The following is a 20,885-nucleotide window of genomic DNA, read 5'->3' as shown; positions in this document are numbered from 1 at the left end:
GTTGGCAACAATAACTTCTCGATAATGATCCTAGGTTATATGCGTTGATTTTCTGAGTTTTATGATATTCAAATACACATTGATGTTCTATTAAGGTTTACAACTGTTCTCCCATCTGTGTTCAAATTTGAAGGTTTACTGTGTTGAAACCTCTTCCATTTAGCTGTTATTCCTAGAGACAGACCTCCTGTTAAGTAATGAGTCAAAATCTATTTTCTTGAATTTACTGCTGTCATTCCTGAATCTTCTGCTGTTATTGCTTGATTTACTCCTGTTAGAGCTGAATCTACTGCTGTTATAACTAAATTTGCCACTGTTTATGTTCTAAATCTTGTCATGGTGATATTAGTTCACTGTTAGCAGTCATAGGTTCATAACTGACAACTTTTAGCAACAGACCCCTTGCTATTTCAGTTTTTCAGTCATAATTTTTTTCCTAGTAAAATTGTCATATCATCCTCCACATTTTTACAGGATATAGCTTTCTTCTGACTTTATTCCTTAAAACTATTTTTTGCCATCAATCGTATAGTAAATACAGCAATTGATTCTTCTAGGCAATACGAGATCAAAGGGCCTGAATTTCCATGGATCAATGACTTAAAATGAATCCTCATTGGCCATTAGATTTAGAAACCCAAATGTCAACATAATTTAATAAATAGTGTGCACTGAATAGGTCAAACTTTATTTGATTCTTGCCATCTGTTCTCTCTAATTTGATTGCTCAACATCGTGTCTTATAGACCAAGAGATAATCTATTGCACTCTAACTTCTTCGTTCCTATTGGTTGCCATATTTACTTGATGTTTTCTTTGATCATGTTATATTTGGCTTTACGCTTTTGGGGTAGCCTAGGGCACCCTTATAGGTTGGTATCACTAATTGTACCTTCTAGTCCAACTGATCTTTCTCTTGGTCATTTTTTGGACATTGATAAAGTTATCCCATCTAATTGAAACTTATATTCAACAATTAACTATCACTCCATGAATGAAACTAGAAGTTATGGGTGGCAGAATAAAACAACTATTTTGAACAAACCTGAATTAACCAAACTACATTTCTATTGTACAAATCATTGTTGACAATCCAGCTTGCCAATTGGTCCCACTCGCTTTGTTTTCTCCCGTAAATTGATATTCTGTATTCTGCCATCTGCCACATATAACGCCGGAAACAACAGATAAATTGCATTTGTTAATTACGATGTTGAAAATGACAATGCCTGAATGTACAATATGCCAAATCAGTTCAGACAAAACTGCACTATTTATAAGCAGGTTCCATTTTTCAGAAAATACTTGAACATTTGAAATTATATTAAAGTTGCCAATGAAGCTGCATCTAATGCTATTAAACTTTGTGAATGTAGTAAGCCATGGTCATATGGAGCAATGCTTAGAATTTCTGAAACAATGTCTGTATTTTCTCATAACACTAACCTGGTATTTACTTGCAGCAAGATCAGAAAAGACTTCCTTGGTGAGTTCAGCAAGGAAACGACCTGAAATAGACAAGAAATAAATGGGACCTAAATGGTTAATAATAGATTCTTAGAGGGGGAGGCAAACTAGCATGAAACATCACATACTCATGTCCATTAGCCTGAGTTATAATGCTCAATTTTGCAACTGGTTCAAAAACAAATTGTTACACAACTTGCAATATGATTGATTGTGCTAAAGGTTACTGAAGAAGAGAGACAGGAAATGAAATGGGCAGTGATGACAGAATGAGAAAAGGGGGCTAGAGGGTTTCGGGATAAGATATGGTCGCTCCTGTTACCACCCAAAATGCTGACGCATTTTGGTATTTAAAGGCATAGGCATAATTGCAGCAGGCCTGAGGATGATTTCCAGCAATAAACCACAGCTCTAATATCATAGATGTTTCCATTTTAATCACTGTCCCGGCATGAACAACAGTCAGATAGGCACTGGTCAAACCAATTTTCACCATCAAACAGTGGTAGGGGTTCCCATATTTTTGAACTGGCATCTATACATAAAATGAGGACTTTGACAATGACTTTGTAGGCACAAGGTTAAAGGATGTGGATATTTTGATTGTCGCAGCAGAAAATAAATTTATAAAACCAGCTACAGTAGACTGACACCCAAGGCTAACAACAGGAAGAACGCATTTTGGAGTGTTTTGGAATGTTTAAAGCCAGGATGCTGTATTTGAAGATGAGCTCTTTCTAATGAGTAATTTCCATCCGTCCTTGCTATGGGGTCTCAAGGTTATGCTGTCCATGTCTTTATCAACAATAATTTTGCAGGAAGTGCAAATGCAATAAGACAAATCCAGTTTTAATGTTTGAGCAACCCATTTTTCTAAATCCAGTGAAGAATGATATAACTCTATTAAGTGTGGTGCTTGGACCACCAAGTTTGGATAGTTTGATGAATCTATCCAATTCTTTGAACCTGGTTCAGATAGGTCCAGTAGCTTACATCCTGCTCAGTTAGGAGATACTCTGGTGAAACTGCATAATTATGTGGATGGTGCATTACCGATGGTACATGTTGAAGTGTGTTGAAGTTTCTAAGTCTACCAGTTAGAAACCCTCAATGCACTTTACTGATTTATTCCTACCTACTTGTTCTGTTACTTAACAAGTTATTTACAATGTAAATACTGAAAATAAACACTAGTGCATGCTCAACATATTACAGATCATCAATTGAAGGAAACAAGAACAAGCACACAAAATGACACCGTTATTTTTGGACCAATGTCCCCGGAAAAACCCAATGCGGGAAAATCAGTGCAGCTATCTGAGGGTTTTCTTAATAAGCAATTTCAGAGTACAATCTGGGTACCAAATCTGGCTTACCCAACAGAGAATGCCCTTGGCAGGAGTACCTCTCAGTCTGAGACAAATGTCCTGGCTGAAACCATGGATAAACCCTCCGGCAGCTCCTCAACTCCAATCTGCCCCAGAAACCCTAGCATTTGCCTTTCTGGACTGTGTCAGCCTCTCTCTGCCCAGCGTTGGCCCTGCGTCACCCTGAATGGGCTTGCGTAAGGCTCAGGAGGCCTTGCGTCAACCTTTTGGCCCTCTACGTCAGCAACGTTGGCCTCTCTAAAGCACTGTGCAGCTCCTGGCTGCCTCTGCATGGCCTTGCATGAGCCTTGGCTGGTTCTGCGTCACTCTCTCTGGTTGCTGCGCTGATCTGCCGGCACTATCTCTGCCTCTCTGTCTCTCTGTACTCGCTGCCCCTCAGCTGCAACTTCGATCACTAATTCTTTCTCTCTTAGCAAACCCCGCTCTAGAGAATAGAATGATTGATCATTTGGTGTACTCCCCAAGTGACCCTCAAGCCTCCTCTTATACTTTTCTCGTTGTCATATCAACGGTCGAAATTAAGTCCCTAATCAACGGCTAAGATTAAATCTCGCTTGATCCATGTCTTTTGGACCATTCTAACACAATTTTATATTAATCCACATTAATATTTTAATTTCCCTAAGTTTAGACTTAGGAGCTCCATTAAAAATATTAATTATTTTAATATCTCCCAAACTGTTTAGAATCTGCCCAAACCCTTTCTGGATATTGGAGATCTCATGTGCCCCAACCTCTCCACCAAATTTCGTGGCTAGAGCACATCCGATGCTACCCCAAATCAACAAAGTGCATAGTGTAGTGCCCCATAATATGGAATTAATAATAATAAGAATAATAAGAAAAAACAAAAAATAAAGTGAAGATCATATTTTCTTATGCTAGAGGAATTGGCAACTAGCCAGTTTTGTACTCACATCACATGGGGTTGATTCCAACTGCTACCATTATAACCCGTAGGTGCACTTCCCCACCCCCATGAACAACACACCAATTAGGTATCCAAGGTGTTAAACCACATACAAAAACAGACAAGATATGATAAGTTGTGGAATGGATATTATTCACAAAGATATACATATTTATACATTGCTTTCCAACCATTTGTTTCATATTCCAAGAGGTCTCTTGGATTTCAGTGACTGTTCACATTTATCCACACAAACCCTTAGCGGATTAGGTGTCCAACATACCCCCCCTTAATCCGAAGGGGTGTATATGAATCCAAGAAGAGAGCTGAAATACAAAAATGCAAGAATGCATGGCAGTAATTGGTTGACTATGCTCTCTGATATGATGGTACAATGTGGGGGAACTCAAGGTCTCAATCGGTGATGGTTTAAGGATGACCACCAACACTGGAACACTTGATATAGTTCCTAGAACAATTCAAAATCTAACTAGAAGCTAAAGTCTTTTGCTGGTGGAAGTGCTCCCTAATGCTTTGAAAGGTGGTTTTTAAGGAATACCACAAACCCAAATGAGACGAGAGACCATTGATGTCTCAACCAACTCTGGAATGCTTGATGCAGTTCCTAGAACAATTTTGAATTTGGCAAGACATTGAATTCTTCTGCTAGTGGAAGTGCTCCCTTTATCTTGGAAAAGGGAGACCATTAAGGTCTCGACCAGTGGTGGTTTAAGGAAGGCCACCAACCGAAATGCATGCTCATGGGGCATGACTCTGTCTCTGGATATAACTCTAAATCTGGGTATGGCTGACTCTGGCTCTAGGCTCAGACAACAAGCTTAGGTTGTGGCTCAAGCTCGCTTGATGTATCTTTGAAGCTTTTAGATGACCATCAATCCCCCCTTGTCAGTTACAAGGTGAGAAGATGAAGAAATCTCAACTACAAGACGTGTCAATACTTGAGAACAAATTTTGTGGTATGACTAAAATATCTTCTTGGTTGTTGAAGCCCATTGCCAAGAAGCGATCCATCCAAAAGTACAAATTCATTCTTGCAGGAGGCTTGCTTTTGAAGCATCTATTTCAATGATGAGTATTTTTATGAAAATGCTCTCACAGATGAAGATCAAAACAATGATCTTTCACATGGACAACTTTGTCACAATGTTGGCATTTGATAATTTATGGTTGTTGTGGAAGAGGAGCAGGATCTAGAAGAGGTGAAGATGAATTGTCTTGAAGAAATCCAACACTATGAAACTAGATTGGCTTGGAATAGTCTGGGCTGTAAGAGGACACATCCATGTTATACCCAAGACCAATTCTATTTTTGTTGTTAACAACCTCAACCCAAGGACTGATGATGGGCTTGGGAAGTGCCAAATTAACCTCAACCTTATTCATATAATGATGGACTTGGGATATGCCAAATCAACCTTAACCTCATTCATTTGATTTGGTGTTGGCTACTTATAAGAGTTTGTCTCAAACAGAGAATTGTTTTGAAAAAAACTAGTTCAGAATGATGACTCTTCTACTATAGCTCATCTTGTTGTAGCTAATATTCGAGTCGCAGAAACTCGATCTTGTCCTGTGCATTTTGCAAACAATTTTGAATGTCTGTGAGAGAGACTTTGTTGACATTTACCATACCATCAATAGTGGAGTATATCAAAATATTTAGTAACTCTTATACTTCATCAACTTTGACCATTGTCTCAACAAAAATAAAGGGAGTCAGTTCAACTAGAAATTCTCTAACACTAGAATATGTTAAGAAAGCTTTGGTGTCCCCTCCAATCGCATGCACGTAATTATATTTATGAGTTCATATCTAGCTTCACACCACATAACAACTCTAAGACAAAATTCTACTGCAACCTCCTTTTTCTTCTAAATACTACTCAAACTCTAGATCAAAAGAGACCTAGGTGTTCATCCAGTATGACACACAAAGTGTCACTCACTTCCCTTTAGTATCAATAGACAAAAGAATCTATATAACTATTTTAATATTGGCCAAGTCAAAAAATGAAGAAGACCTCTTCACAAATCCAAGTAGCTCAATAGACACAAGTTTGTATGTTCACATAAACTTTAATTAAAACAATTTCTTAAAATGGCCTGCAACATAGAGCTATTATTAACTCCAAATGCAACAACAAACTCATGTCGAAATGAAGGTAATAGCCAAATGGATATGCATCTTCCTTCATGTGAATTTTACTTTGGGGTTTGTGTTGATTTTTGGTAGCATCAGATGTGCTCTAGCCTTGAAATTTGGAGGAGAGGCTAAGGCACATGAGATCTCCAAGACCAAGAAATCGTTTTGAGAAATTCCACCCAGATGAGGAGTTATTAAAATAATTAATATTTTTTAATGGGTTCCTAAGTCTAAACTTAGGAAAATAAAAATATTAATGGGTATTAATAAAGATAAGGGTGAGAAGCTTCTAAGAGACGAGGATCAATTCTGTTTTAATCTTAGCCGTTGATTAGAGACTTAATCTCAGTCATTGATTCATCAATAGGAAAATTATAAGAGAAGACTTGAGGATCATCTGGAAAGACACCAATAGATACTCAGTATCTCTAGGAAAATCGATTATCAAGTAAAGGAGATCGATTTCATAGGGAGAGTTGCAGGGTGGAGGAAGAGGAGGGCATCAACAGCAAGCAGTGACTAAGAAGGAGGTGACGCAGGGACAGTGGGAGATAGCGCAGAGAGAGAGACAGTGTAGAGGAGAGATGCAGCCCTCACGCAGGCTAATGCAGAGGGGTGCAGAGCCACACTGAGCCACGCAGAGTGACGCAAAAGTGACGCAAGAGTGGGAGCAGGGTCTCCAAAGTGTCAGAAAGTCTCAAAGGGAAAGCTCCAGGTGTTTTCTTTCAGTTTCTCTGTAAAATATTTCCTTCTAAAAGAAATTGCTGCTGAAGATTAATAAAGCCCTCATCTGTTGCACCGGTTTTCCCGCATTGGGTTTTTCCGAGAACATTTGTCCAAAAGCAACTGTGTTTATGTGTTTGGTTCTTGTGCATGTATTTTTCTCTAGGTTATTGTGTGATAACTGTAGTAGAATTTATTTTAATATTTGTTGAAGGGATTTGGTAAATAACTTATTGTGAATAATAAGTAGGTGAAATAAATCAGTTGCTACAGTAGAATTTTAGTTTAGAAATTTTCACATGGTATCAGAGCAAAGATCCGGCAACACGAGAGGAAAACTAACTATGAGTCAAGAGCATGATGCAGAGGCATCCACTCAAGGGGACTCGCACAAATTTCCAGAAAAATGCACAAGGGACACTTACACCATGGGGCTTTGAGAATTCTCAAGAAAACAGTATCAGGAGTTCCAGAACTAAGTACCGAACGAGATGATGTATGCAGAGGGTGTGCTCTGGGCAAGTATGCCAAAGCAGCGTTTTCCAGAAGTAACAATAGGGCTAAGAGTGTGCTAGGATTGATACACTCAGATATCTGCGGACCGATGTCCACAAAAACTCTTAGTGGTGCCAAATACTTCATCACCTTCATCGATGACCATTCGAGAAAGACTTGGATCTACTTTCTGAAAACCAAGGATGAGGTTTTTGGTCGATTCAAAGGGTTCAAGGCTCTAGTGGAGAATCTGACAGGAAAGAAGATAAAAGTGTTGCACTTAGACAATGGTGGAGAGTATGTTGACAAGGACTTCACCGACTTTCGCACTAAGGAAGGCATCAGAAGGGAGTGGACAACTTCCTACAATCCGAAGCAAAATGGAGTATCAGAAGGGAGTGGACAACTTCCTACAATCCGAAGCAAAATGGAGTAGCAGAAAGGAAAAACAAGACTATTTTGGAAGCAGCGAGGGCAATGTTGTATGATCAAGATATGCCTAATTTTTGTGGGCATAAGCATGCGGCATAGTAGTCTATGTCTAGAACAGGACTCCACACAGGGCATTAGGCAAAATCACTCTGGAGAAGGTCTTCACAGGGAATACACCTGAAATCAGTCATTTCAAGATATTTAGGAGTTTAGCGTATTGTCGTATACTCGAAGAAAAGAGAAAGAAATTAGATCAAACTGTTGAGAAAGGATATCTTGTGGGATATAGTGAGAATGCTAATGAATATAGAGTCTATCTTCCAGGGAGTAGGAAGGTAGTAGTTCGGCGAGATGTAAAGTTCATGGAGGACAGAGCTTTCAAGAAATCCCAAGAAATTTCTTCCGGGGAGCAGTCGAAAGACGAGCCATTGGTCAAACCACTTCAACCAGCGGAAACTAGTACCAGAAATTCTCCTGAAGACAAAGCTTCAAAACAAGAGAAATCTCAGGAAGAGGAAGAGTTGATAGATGTGCCTACTACCAATGGAAGAACGAGCGGGGAACTCTAACAGATTCTACGGGATGCAGAGGACTTCATTGGTGCTAAGGGGTATGCTTAGAAGGAAGGGATAGACTACAAAGAAACCTTCGCCCCAGTAACCAGGTATACTTCTATAAGAACTGTGATATCTCTTGTAGCACAGATGGGGTGGGAGATTCATCAGATGGATGTCAAAATGACATTCTTGAACGAGGTAATAGAAGAGGAAATATACATTGAACATGCAGAAGGTTTTAAGACACATGAGAAGAAATTTCATGTATGCAGATTACAGAAAGTCATGTATGGGCTTAAACAGGCACCTAGAGCATGGTACGGTCAAATTGATGGCTACTTGCAGAAGATGGGGTTTGTCAAGAGTGACGCAAGCCCTAATCTCTATTATCTTCTCGTAGAGAACGAGCCTCTAATCCTAGTGTTATATGTGGATGATCTCTTCCTGACAAGATCATCCAGGCTCATTAATGACTGCAAGAAGAACCTAGCCACAGAATTCGACACGAAGGATTTGGGACAGATGCATTATTTCCTGGGGTTCGAAGTTTGGCAGCAGAAGGGTGGGATCTTCCTTGGATAAGGGAGATATACTACAGAGATCTTGAAGAGATTCATGATGCAGCACTGTAGACCTATGGCTACTGCAATGATAACCAACTGGAAGAAGATTGCTACATCAAAAGATAAAGACATTGATCCCACCTTGTACAGGGAGCTTATAGGGTCCCAGATGTATCTGGTCAATACCAGGTGAGACATTTGTTATGTTGCCAACACCCTCAGTCATTTCATGGTGGAACCTGAGAGGGCGCACTGGGAAACAACCAAACATGTTCTCAGGTATATACAAGGAACACTTGAGCATGGACTATTGTACACCAGAGGCAATGACATCTCGCTGAGTGGGTTCACTAACGCAGATTGGGTCGGAATTTCAGTACATCAGAAAAGTACAATTGGTTATTGTTTCAACATTGGATCAGGAATGACCTGCTGGTGTAGTAGGAAATAGAAATTCGTGGCTCTAAGCTCAGCTGAAGCAGAATATATGGCAGCTAGCACAACTTCATGTGAAGCCATATGGCTTAGGAATTTTCTTGTGAATCTATTCAGGAGAAGGATGGAAGCAACCGGGATCATGTGTCATAATCAAAGTTGCATCAAGCCTCTGAGAATCCAGTACTTCATGATTAGTCGAAGCACATTGATATCAGGTGTCACTTTGTCAGACGAGGAGCAGTACAGTTGAGGTACACTCCTACAGGAGAACAGGCGGCAGACATCCTCACCAAGGCTCTAGGAAGAACAAAGTTTGTTTATTTCAGGGAGAAGATGGGGATGGTAAAGAATCCATTTCAGTAGCAAAAATGGATAAGTGTCAGGAGTTGCAGTGCAACAGTTAACAATGGTAGTGTTATGGGCAGCATGTTGAGAGGGAGCTGTTGTATAGATGCAACAATGGCAGTGGCAGGATCATGGGCAGCAGTACAGGAAGCAACAGTATAGGGGATGTGAAGCAGCAGACCAAGCATCAACACAAGTACCAATGTGGAAGATCAGTGTGATGTTTCTATAGTGAAGCAATGTTAGAGCACATTCCTCGCTAACACGGAATGTTGATTTTTGGTAGCATCGGATGTGCTCTAGGCTTAAAATTTGGAGGAGAGGAGATAAGGCACGTGATATCTCCAAGACCCAGAAATCGTTTTGAGAAATTCCTCCCGGAGGAGGAGTTATTAAAATAATTAATATTTTTTAATGGGTTCCTATGTCTAAACTTAGGAAAATAAAATATTAATGGGTATTAATAAAGATAAGGGTGAGAAGCTTCTAAGAGACGAGGATCAATTCTATTTTAATCTTAGTCGTTGATTAGAGACTTAATCTCATCCGTTGATTCATCAACAGGAAAAGTATAAGAGAAGACTTGAGGATCATTTGGAGAAACACTGGCAGATACTCAGTATCTCTAGGAAAATCGATTCTCAAGTAAAGGAGATCGATTTCAAAGGGAGAGTTGCAGGGTGGAGGAAGAGGAGGGCATCAGCAGCAAGCAGTGACTAATGAGGTGATGCAAGGATAGTGGGAGACAGCGTAGAGAGAGACGCAGTCCAGAGGAGAGATCCATCCCTCACACAAGCTGACACATAGGGATGCAGAGCCACTCAAAGCCACGATGAGCCACACAGAGTGACGCAGAGGTGACACAAGAGTGGGAGCACGGTCTCGAAAGTGTCAGAAAGTCTCAAAGGGAAAGTCTCGGGTGTTTTCTTTCAATTTCTCTGTAAAATCATTCCTTGTAAAAGCAATTGTTGTTGAATATTAATAAAGCCCTCATCTGCTGCACCAGTTTTCCCGCATTGGGTTTTTCCGGGGACAATTGTCCAAAAACAACTGTGTTGATGTGATTGGTTCTTGTGCATGTATTTTTCTCTGGGTAATTGTGTGATAACTGCAGTAGAATTTATTTTAATATTTTCTAAAGGGATTTCGTAGATAACTTATTGTGAATAATAAGTAGGTGAAATAAATCAGTCGCTGCAATAGAATTTCAGTTTAGAAACTTTCACAGTTTGTATGCAGTAGAGAGAAGGACCAGGACTTGGTTCGTTCTGGGTGCTCTTAGCAAACTTCAATAGGATCCACAACGATGCTCATTATGGCTTTCGGATGATTGCAGAAGCAAACTTCAAGAGGGTCCACAACACATCCACAGCTGGTCGATTTGTCTGCAAGATGACCACTATCCAAATCCATTTGATATTTTTGCTCGATGCATGCACAGTGGCACTTCCACAATGCACGTCAAGTGGTGAACACTCCAGTTGCGAACTTCAAGCTATGTCAGACCGACTGTAGACGATGTTAATTATTGTTCATGATCCTCTTATCCATGAAGGATCAAAATGGAGGGTCCATTGCATTCACAAAGGCATGATTGGCAACCACGTTGGCCTTACAATCCCCTGCATACATTTAAAATCAGTCTATAGGCACATGACGTTATTGCTCAGTCGCAACAATTACATTCACCAGCAGACATCGCCCGAAATATGTTGCAGATCACACACAGAAATGTTGTTGCAACTTGCGCATAGGAGAGAGCACCTTGCAACTGATATTTAGCCCTCTTTTGACGGTGTCAGACCCGCCAACATCAGGGGATCTCCTCGGTATGAAATCCCAACTAGACCTCACATCGTTTGGCATAAGAGTCCCATCCGGTACGATGGCCCGGTTCCCATTATCTTAAATATCTACCTCAACTCTTGCTTGTCAGCACAGGAGAGTGGTTTCCTTTGTCTTCAAGAAGTGAGGTTCGTGTGCCTCGTGAGTGTAAATGTCACTTGTGTCAATGGTTCTTTCACTGTCGAGGGAGAGGTTGACAATGAGTTCCAAGTTGATTGGGAGCAGTCCCAACAATGCTAGGAACACAGAACACAACAGGACATGCGCAGCTTCCGGAGGAGTAGTCCACACAGATGTGGTAGTCACAACGTACAAGGTAAGATAACACGTACAACACTCAACGGATCAGTCCAAACGAGTGCAACAGTTGTTACAACAAGCTTCATGTGAAAGGTCTGTTTGATGTCCAGGAGAGCAGTCTACACGGGCGAGACAACGTTAACAGCATATACAACACATTTCCATTAATAGATTATGCATTACAACAAATGAAACAGTTCAGATGTAGAACACAGGTTAAAGCAACATGCATTACAAGTGTTAAAGATCAGTCTTACAACAGATACAATACATGTGTGAAAACGTGTTGGCCTGTTAGCAGGCTTCTGAATTAAGCGAAAGTTCCAAGACACATCGTTACACCATACATCACTAACCCCGAGTGCAGGGCGTTGGAGCCACTACTTACTCCTCAAAGAAAAGATTACAGACTCTCTTGGCTATGTGGGAGGAGCTGAGGTGAAAAGTTCTTTCCATGTACAAATGAGGGGGTATTTATAGCCAAGGGTGAAATTAACCCTTGCAGTTGTTCACCTACTCTCATGACTGTTTGGCTTCCATGACTTTTCGACTCACATGTCTCATTGTTCAACAAGTGGGTCTCTTGGACTTCCACATTACATCACATTGATTGACAACATAGCCCATAGTGGAGATGTGGGTGACATGACTCATGACATGACTCGACATGACTTGACATGACAGTGTTGGTACGTTCATGTTTTTGCTGGAGTGCATGTTGAGCTACAGTGTTGCTGGGTGATGGATGTCTTCATGGTGTATCATAGCTTCACCTCCGCATGGCGAAGTGCACGGAGTCTTCGATGGTCCTTGGTTTGCTTGATGAAGCTTTAGCATGGTGTTCCTTGCTTGTACGCTGGCAGGCTTTATAGGCTCATCTATTCGCGAAGGTGCATGTTTGTCGCATTCGTCTGCTTTGCATGCTTCATTCGTTTGTCCATTGGTGAACCTGTCCTTCTGCATGTGCTCCCTTCGTTCATCCCATTTGTCGTCTTGTCATGTTTGTTGGTGTACCTATACCTGCAATCACTCATGACGAGACGACATCAAATCCAAAACATCCTAGTCTACCATGGCACATGGTCATTTTAGATGTAGGTGACCTAGAGAGGCGACAAGGCTATGAAGTGGGATGATGGCTCCGGGCACTGCTGATGAAAACTGTGCAAGAGTCACTGAGTGATGGAAACAGGCGATCAGAGTCAACAGTGACTACCTGCGAGGTCTGGCTCAGTTGGGAGGAAAAATTGCGCAAATTTTGGGAGGGACATTCCGGGCTGCAGGAAGGAAAGGCATGCATGCTTTGCGTATTTTTCAGAACGAACGGGCAGCGGGGGCTGGACAGCAAAATTTGTGCAATTTTCTAGAGGAACAAGTCGGGTTTCATGAAGGGTTAGCAGGCAGAAATTGTGCAGTTTTTGGGAGGAACTGCCCGGGAGAATACAGCCAAACCTGCGCAATTCCCAGAGGGAACTGGCAGTTTCCTGCTGAGGTCACTGGCAGCCAAAACTGCGCAATTCCCAGAGGGAACTGGCTGTTCGCTGCTCAGTCACTGGCAGCAAAAACTACGCAAATTCCTGGAGGGAACTGGCAGTTTGCTGCTATGAGCTGCTGGCGGGGAGATTGCACTAAAGTTGGGAAGTCGGCCTGCAGATCATCTCTGCTCAATTTTTGAGCTGAGCGGACTACTAGACAGCAAAAGGCCTGCTCATGGAAACTACGCAATTTCTTGGATGAGCAACCGGTCGATTGTCCAGATGACTGACTGGGAAAACTGCACAATTTTTTGAAGGAGACAGGGATGGGCACTTGGTGTCTGTCCGGCCTGTCTGCACAATTTCCTCAGTCAGTTGAACGAGTGAGGTTAGTGGTCTCTACACAATTTTTGAAGGGAGTCAATCCCGGGGTGACTGTCGGGTCTGACTGTCCGGGTGGTCAACATGGAAGTTGATTGAACTACTTGCGGGTAGCGCAACTTGAAAAGACTAGCTTGGTGCTTCTGCGTTGTTCTGGTTGACAGTCAATCGAGTCAATGGCAGGGTGATGGTCTGGCTGTCAGAGGGGAGTCTGGTCGTCAGGACTTCAGCAAAAATGACTAAGTGTGTGAACGATCGAAAGATGCATAGGTGATCATGCAAACACACACTCACATGACTCAACGACGAAACGACTCAAACCATCCAAACACATGTTCAACATGACTGACTGACGGTAAAAATGAGAAGCGCGACACTCGTGATTGACTGTTCATTGATCGAGATGACGCTTGTGCGACAATGAATGTGACTCTGTGTGTGAGTGCGATAGATGCTTTCATAGTGAATACAACAAGCACATACGAAGCAAAGACTTCGAGCATAACCAGAACATGGTCGCAAGCATGACTAAGACAGCAGCATGCAAAAACTTGAATGAAATGAACAAGCAAGGCAGATGCGAGGACTCACACGAGCTCACGGAGCGAACTCGCGTGTGCATAGTGATCAAGTGAAACTCTCAAGGGAGGCTCCGAAATTGGTGCAGGCCAAAATTTTGGAGGGTGGTTGTAGCCGCTACAACACCTGGGAGTATTAAAATTGGTGTCTTGACTTCAGTGAATCCCTCTATGCAGATACTAAAATGGAACTGAGTGTAGAGTCTTAGCCTTTGACTAGCTTTTCGTGACTGAAAAGAGGTGTTGGCTTCACTTTACAGTTTCAGCTAGGTAGAGGAGATACGTTCAGGTGGAACACATAAACAGGGTCGAACAATACATAGGGTTGTGAGGTCAAAAGTTAGGCAAGACACGAATCTGTTACATGGAGAAATCACTTTGCACTAGAGGAGAGGCTTCACAAGTGTGCTAAGTGTTTCTAGCATACAGAAATAGGGACAAAGAAATGTCAAACCAATTCTGAGATTTAAATTTAGGGGCACATTTTTAATTTCCCCAAACCTGAAACTGTGGTGTTACATTGCACCATGCAATGACGGGTCAGAAAAGCGGAATTGACATTCAAAGAGGCCAGGAGAACCTATAGTTTTCTAACATGACAGGATAACTAGACACAATTTTTGTACAGAGGTTTGGTGAGCATAAAAAACAATTCTGACAAGGTAAACAGTGGGGAGAGATGGCAAGTCTGACTAGGCATAGAGGCACTGAATATGTTGCCTAGGCAGAGAAACGTTATCTGTACGCAAATAAAAAAAATGGTTTACCAAACAAGCACTCAGGTCAACGTTATTCAAGGAAGGACCAGTGCATTTTGCGAACAATGGCAAAGCGAACATACAGAGAGAAACTGCCAAGTATTTTAGGATTGGTCAAAATCACAAATATGACAAGCTTAAAGAGGCAAATCTGACGGTTTCTGAGCAAGCCTTGCTCTAATACCATGTTAAACCACATAGAAAAATTGACAAGATATGATAAATTGTTGAATGCATATTAGTCACAAAGATATGCATATTTATAAATTGTTTTCCAACCCTTGGTTTCATATCCAACAGGTCTCTTGGATTTTTGTGGCTATTCACATTTGTCCACACAAACCCTTAGCAAATTAGGTGTCCACCACAAGGGACTGAACATGGGAACCGTCACTCACATTTACTTTACATTTTCACGAGATTGGCAAGTGAGTTACCCCCAGGGGGAAAGTGATGATCATATCAAATAAATAGAAGAAACTATTTAATTAATAAGTAAAGACCAAAAATAAGCGAAGATAAATTACAAAAAAAACTAAAATAGGAAAAGATTAAAAAAAAAAAAAAAAAAAAACAAAACAAAAAATTACATGATGGTGTGTGGATGATTTGCATGAAGATTTTCTTTTAAGTTTTGGAACACATTGGTCTATTTAATTTATGAGGATGTGAGGCATCCTTTTTGGGGGAAGGATTCACTAGTGAGAGATCGGGGGTGGCGAATGGTAGAAATACATAGTGCAGTTGAGGATGTGGTTGGTTGGAGAGTCATCCCCAACATGCTAGTTGTAGTCAGCACATCAAAGTAGCAGAATCGTTCTTAAATCACAAGTAAGCTAGTTTCTTCATTCAGCAGGTAAATTTCCCACCACTCATAGCTCTTGTGGATTATGTACATATTGATTAAAAAACCTTTTATGTTTGTCAATTAATGGCCTTGAATTTCTACAAGTAATTATGTATCTAATTATGTTTCAAGTTTGGGCATATTGACCACTAAAGTTGCATTTGAAGATTTGTCAAAGACTCCATGATCAAAGTACACTTAAAGCATTTCAATTTCTAGTACCATCAAATCCGTTAGAATTCTAGACTTCATCGGGGCTTCTAAGCCCCTTTCTTCTTATCATCATTCCGTTTTCTATGAAATTTTATATATTGCAACTACTGGACATTATTCTTCTAACTCAAAAACTAATTATGCAGCTTATTTGCTACAGCAAGTAACGAATAAAATCACAGTTGAAATTTTCACCATAAAAATAATGCAGAAAATAAAATACTGGAAACTGAGAAAATTCTAGCATGCACAATAATTTAGACACAATTATTTTTGGACAATTGTCCCTGGAAAAACCCGACTTGGGAAAACCAGTGCAACAAATGAGGGTTTTATTATTAATATTCAGTAGCAATTTTGAGTACAATAATTTAGATGCCCAGCTGGCAATCTAATCTGAGGAAAATACTGGCAAAAATATTGTGAGAATTTTTTCTCACCCCGCAACTATTTTCTACCTCTGAAATCGTTTCCCCAGCCTCTACGCTGAGCTCCCTGCGTCACCCTCTACGCAGAGCTTACGTTGGCTCTCTAGAGATTTCAGTCCTCCTTCCTTTGCCTCTTCTGGGAACTCGAAATCTTCCTCCCGAAATGCTACTGCCCTCCTCTTCCACCTGCTACTCACCCTCTAGCTCTATCTTCTCTGTAGAGTTGTTGCTTCTGAGAAAATCGAACTGCCTGGAAACCTGAGTGTCTGCACTGGATGATTTCTCTATCATCACATCAACCTCCTCTTATAATCCTCTGTTGGAGCACCAACGACCAAGATTAAAACTTAATCAATGGCTAGGATCATCTCTGGATCGATTCGTGTGAGTTTCTAGATGATTCTCACCTTATCTAAATTAACACTGATTAATTAACCATATTCCCTAAGTTTAGACTTAAGAAATATTTAAAAATCGGTTAATAATCTAATTGAGACACTTCTAGATTTCTAGCGATTTCTGGGTTTTGGAGATCTCATGTATTCTAGCCTCTCCACAACATTTCAAGGCTAGCACACATCCGATGCTACAAAAACTAACACTCCCTCTTAGCAAGGAATGTGTTCTAGTGCCACTACACACTCTGTAACAACACCTTGTCTGTGTATCATCTCCTGTCACGATGTTGATGTCTAGCTGCTGCTGCCCACCAACCACTGCACAACTCTGATATACGCTACATTTGGTGTTGTTGTTGACCCTACTGAACTGTTGCCAACACTATATCTGCAATGCAACTCCCTCTCATTTGTTGTTGCTGCAACTAGGAAGCATCCAAAATAGCCTGTCCCTGCTACTAAAATAGGTTCTCCACCACACCCATCTATTCTCTAAAATAGACGAACTTAGCTCTCCCTAGAGCTTTCGTGAGTATCTCTGCAACCTGCCCTTCTGTGGGAACATATTGTAGCTGGACTGCTCCACATTGTACACAATCTCTGATGAAGTGACACTGAAAATCAACGTGCTTCAACCTGTCATGAAACAATAGATTTTCAGAGAGCTTTAAGCAACTTTGTTTATCAAAATAGATATTGGTCACCTCCATCCTCTACTTGAACAAGCTTACTAGCAGCTTCTGAAGCCATATAGCTTCGCACATAGCTGCGTTGGTTGCCATATACTCTATTTCTGCAAAGCTCAGTGCTACTGACTTCTACACTCTGCTACACCAAGAAACCATCCCTGATCCAACACTAGAGTAGTACCCGGAGGTACTTTTCCTGCCCACTGAACTGCCTACCCAATCTACATCTGTGTACCCACAAACTCTGACGTCATCTCCTCGAGTATATTTCAACCCATACTCAACTGTGTCGCGAATATACCTTAGAATATGCCTCGTTGCTACCCAATGTAACCTTTTCAGTTCTACCATGGACTAACTAAGGGTATTGACTGCAAAGCAGATATCTGTCCTAATGTTTACTGTTAGTTTTTGGTAGCATCGGAAGTTCTCTAGCCTTGAAAATTGGTGGAGAAGCTAACGCACATGAGTTCTAAAGAACACAAAAACCGTTTGGTGAAATTCCTCCCAGATTGTATTTTATTAAAATAATTAATATTTTTAATAGGGTTCCTAAGTCTAAACTTAGAAAAATTAAAATATTAATGGGTATTAGTCAAAATATGGTTGAGAATGATCTAGATGTGAAAATTCCTACACTCTGAAGGAACCCCTACTGCAACAAATCTAAATCTACTTTACATACTTGATTTTAAAATTACACTCATCAAGTTATTCTTCTGAATACTGAAGCAAATTACTTTGTAGCCTACACTAATTAAATATTTGATCTCATGAAACAGAAAATAGAGCAAACAAGATACATAGGACACACTTATTTTTGGACACAATAGTCCCCTGAAAAACCCAATGCGGGAAAACCGGTGCAGCAGCTCTGAGGGTTTATTATTATGCAGCAGAAAATTCCGAGTACAATACTAGGATGCTCAACTAGCAATCATTTACAAAGAGAATACTGAACAAAAGACTGGTGAAGTGATCTCACCTTGTCATTGGAGAATCAGTGACTGATCCTTCAGCTTTGGAGGCTCTGTGTCACCCTCTGCGTGGCTTCTGCGCAGAACTGTGTTACCCCTCCTAGGTATTATGCTGCACCTCTACTCTGTATCCTCTTCTGGCTGAGAAATCAACCTTCCTACCCTCCCAGACTCACACCCTGGCTTCCGGCAACTGAACTTCGACTTCCCTCAACAAAAACTCAACTTCCCCTCACTGACTGTGTTGCCTCTGTATCAACACTACGTAGCCTAGCGTCAGCGTTCCCCTGGACGTCTTTCTGTCCTCTCTCTACCTTGTACTCTCTGGAAATTCCTTCTTCCAGATTCTCATTGCCCCTCTGCTACAAGATCTCCTCAATCGATTTTCCTCCTGAGAACTTTTCACCTTAGAAAATCGATTTTCTCAATTTTTCTGTGTGTTTCCAAATGAACCCCAAGCCTCCACTTTATACTTTCCCTGTTGAGTCTTCAACGGACGAGATTAAGTCTCTAATCAACGGCTAAGATTAAAACATGACTTAATTTGCCTTCTGTATCATTCTCACCCATATTTTGATTAATACCCATAATATTTTAATTTTCCTAAGTTTAGACTTAGGAACTCCATTAAAAATATTAATTATTTTAATAAAATACAATTCGGGTGGAATTTCACCAAATAGTTTCTGGGTTCTTTAGAACTCATGTGCCTTAGCCTTTCCACCAATTTTCAAGGCTAGAGCACTTCCGATGCTACCAAAAACTAACACTCCCTCTTAGCGAGGAAAGTGCTCTAGCAACAATGTCCACCTACATGCTGCTCTGTTTCTGAAGCACCACCTTTCTACACTGTTGCTTTTGTTGATTTGGGGTAGCATCGGATGTGCTCTAGCCATGAAAATTGGTGGAGAGGCTAAAGCACATGAGATCTCCAAGACCTAGAAATCGTTTTGGAAAATTCCATCCAGATGAAGAGTTATTAAAATAATTAATATTTTTAATGAGTTCCTAAGTCTAAACTTAGGAAAATAAAAATATTAATGGGTATTAATAAAGATAAGGATGAGAAGCTTCTAAGAGACGAAGATCAAGTCTATTTTAATCTTAGCTGTTGATTAGGGACTTAATCTCGGCCATTGATTCATCAACAGGAAAAGTATAAGAGGAGGCTTGAGGGTCAATTGGAGATACACAAGAGGGAGACTAGTCAGTTCGATTTCTGGAGCGGGGTTTGCTGAGAAATTCAAACTAGAGGTCTGGATTGCAGTGAGAGGCAGCGAGTACATAACAGAGAGGCAGGGATAGTGTCGAAGGACCAGCGCAGAGATCAAAGAGGCAGACGCAGAGGCAATTGGATTGCGTAGTGACTGGAGGGCCTACGTGGGTGACGCAGAGAGGCAGAGTGCTGACGCAATGAGGCAGAGTGCTGACGCAGAGGGTTTGGGCATTGCGCAGAGGCTAGCTGGACTGACGCTGAGCCTAGGGGAAGCGTCGGAGGATTTTATGGTATTACTGTCGTGTGGTTATCTCTGTTGGGTGAGCCAGTTTGGCACCCTAGTTGTACTCAAGAAAAGCTGATTAATAAAATCCTCCTCTGCTGCACCAGTTTTCCCGCATTGGTTTTTTCCGAGGACAATTGTCCAAAAATAACTGTGTTGATGTGTTTGATTCTTGTGCATGTATTTGTTTCTATATAATGATGTGATATCTGCAGTAGAATTTATTTTAATATTTACAAAAGGGGTTTCATAAATAACTTATTGGAAAATTAGTAGGTAAAATAAAGTAGTTGTTGCAATAATAGAATTTTCACATGGTATCAAAGCAAAGAATTAGAGACAGGAAGGGAAAATCAATTATGGGTCGAGATCATGATGCAGAGGCATCTACATCAGGAGACTCGGGTAGATTTTCATAAAATTGCACAATAGATAGAAATTTCTATTTCTCTATGTTGGCTTCTAGGTTGGAAGAAGAAGTTGCTTGTGTAACAAGCTCTACATCATCAGAGGTATGGTATATAGATAGTGGAGCCTCCTAGCATATGATAGGAATCTGGGAATGTTTCTTAGATTATCAGGAGGAAAGAATGAATTTTGAGATCACCATGGGGAATAAGGCAAAGTGTACTCCAGTAGGGAAGGGTACCATAGTTTTTCAAACAGAAACGGGAGAGTGGTTCCAAGCTACCAATGTGCTGCATGTGCCAGGACTAGGGATGAACTTACTTTCTGTATCACAACATCAAAGCAAGGGCTATGACGTTTTCTTCATTAAGGAGAAACTATAAGTCAAACACCCGAGTTGGAAAAAGAAAGTGTAAATCGAAATCCCAAGTAACAGGTTGTATAGGTTACAACTAGAATCACCAATGGCACTAATAGGCAGTAATGGAGACAAGGATTTGAATGAACGATGGCACAGAAGAATGGGACATTTGCACCATGGGGCTCTGAGAATTCTCAGGAAAACTGTAATAGGAGTTCAAGATCTTAGTACAAAATGAGACGATGT

At 40.8% G+C, this 20,885-nt stretch overlaps 1 protein-coding gene across 3 annotated transcripts in view; it reads right to left on the bottom strand.

The window, feature by feature from the left end:
* Positions 1-20,885, bottom strand: part of LOC149162357 (putative AMP deaminase) — a 307,854-nt gene that overhangs the window by 99,136 nt on the left and 187,833 nt on the right. For all 3 annotated transcript variants that reach the window (XM_089437233.1, XM_089437234.1, XM_089437232.1), the window contains exons 10-11: positions 1,447-1,508; positions 1,046-1,159 (exon numbers count right to left, since the gene is read on the bottom strand). In XM_089437233.1, coding sequence (XP_089293359.1) covers positions 1,046-1,159; positions 1,447-1,508 — 176 coding nt within the window. The remainder of the gene's footprint in view (positions 1-1,045; positions 1,160-1,446; positions 1,509-20,885) is intronic.

This window comes from Pinus tabuliformis, chromosome 5_2 (assembly GCF_031772625.1).
Source record: "Pinus tabuliformis cultivar Carrire ecotype Pingquan chromosome 5_2, CPIR1, whole genome shotgun sequence".
Taxonomy (NCBI): Eukaryota; Viridiplantae; Streptophyta; class Pinopsida; order Pinales; family Pinaceae; genus Pinus; species Pinus tabuliformis.
The sequence above is the reverse complement of the archived record's forward strand: the minus strand, read 5'-3'. Positions and strand labels throughout refer to the sequence as shown.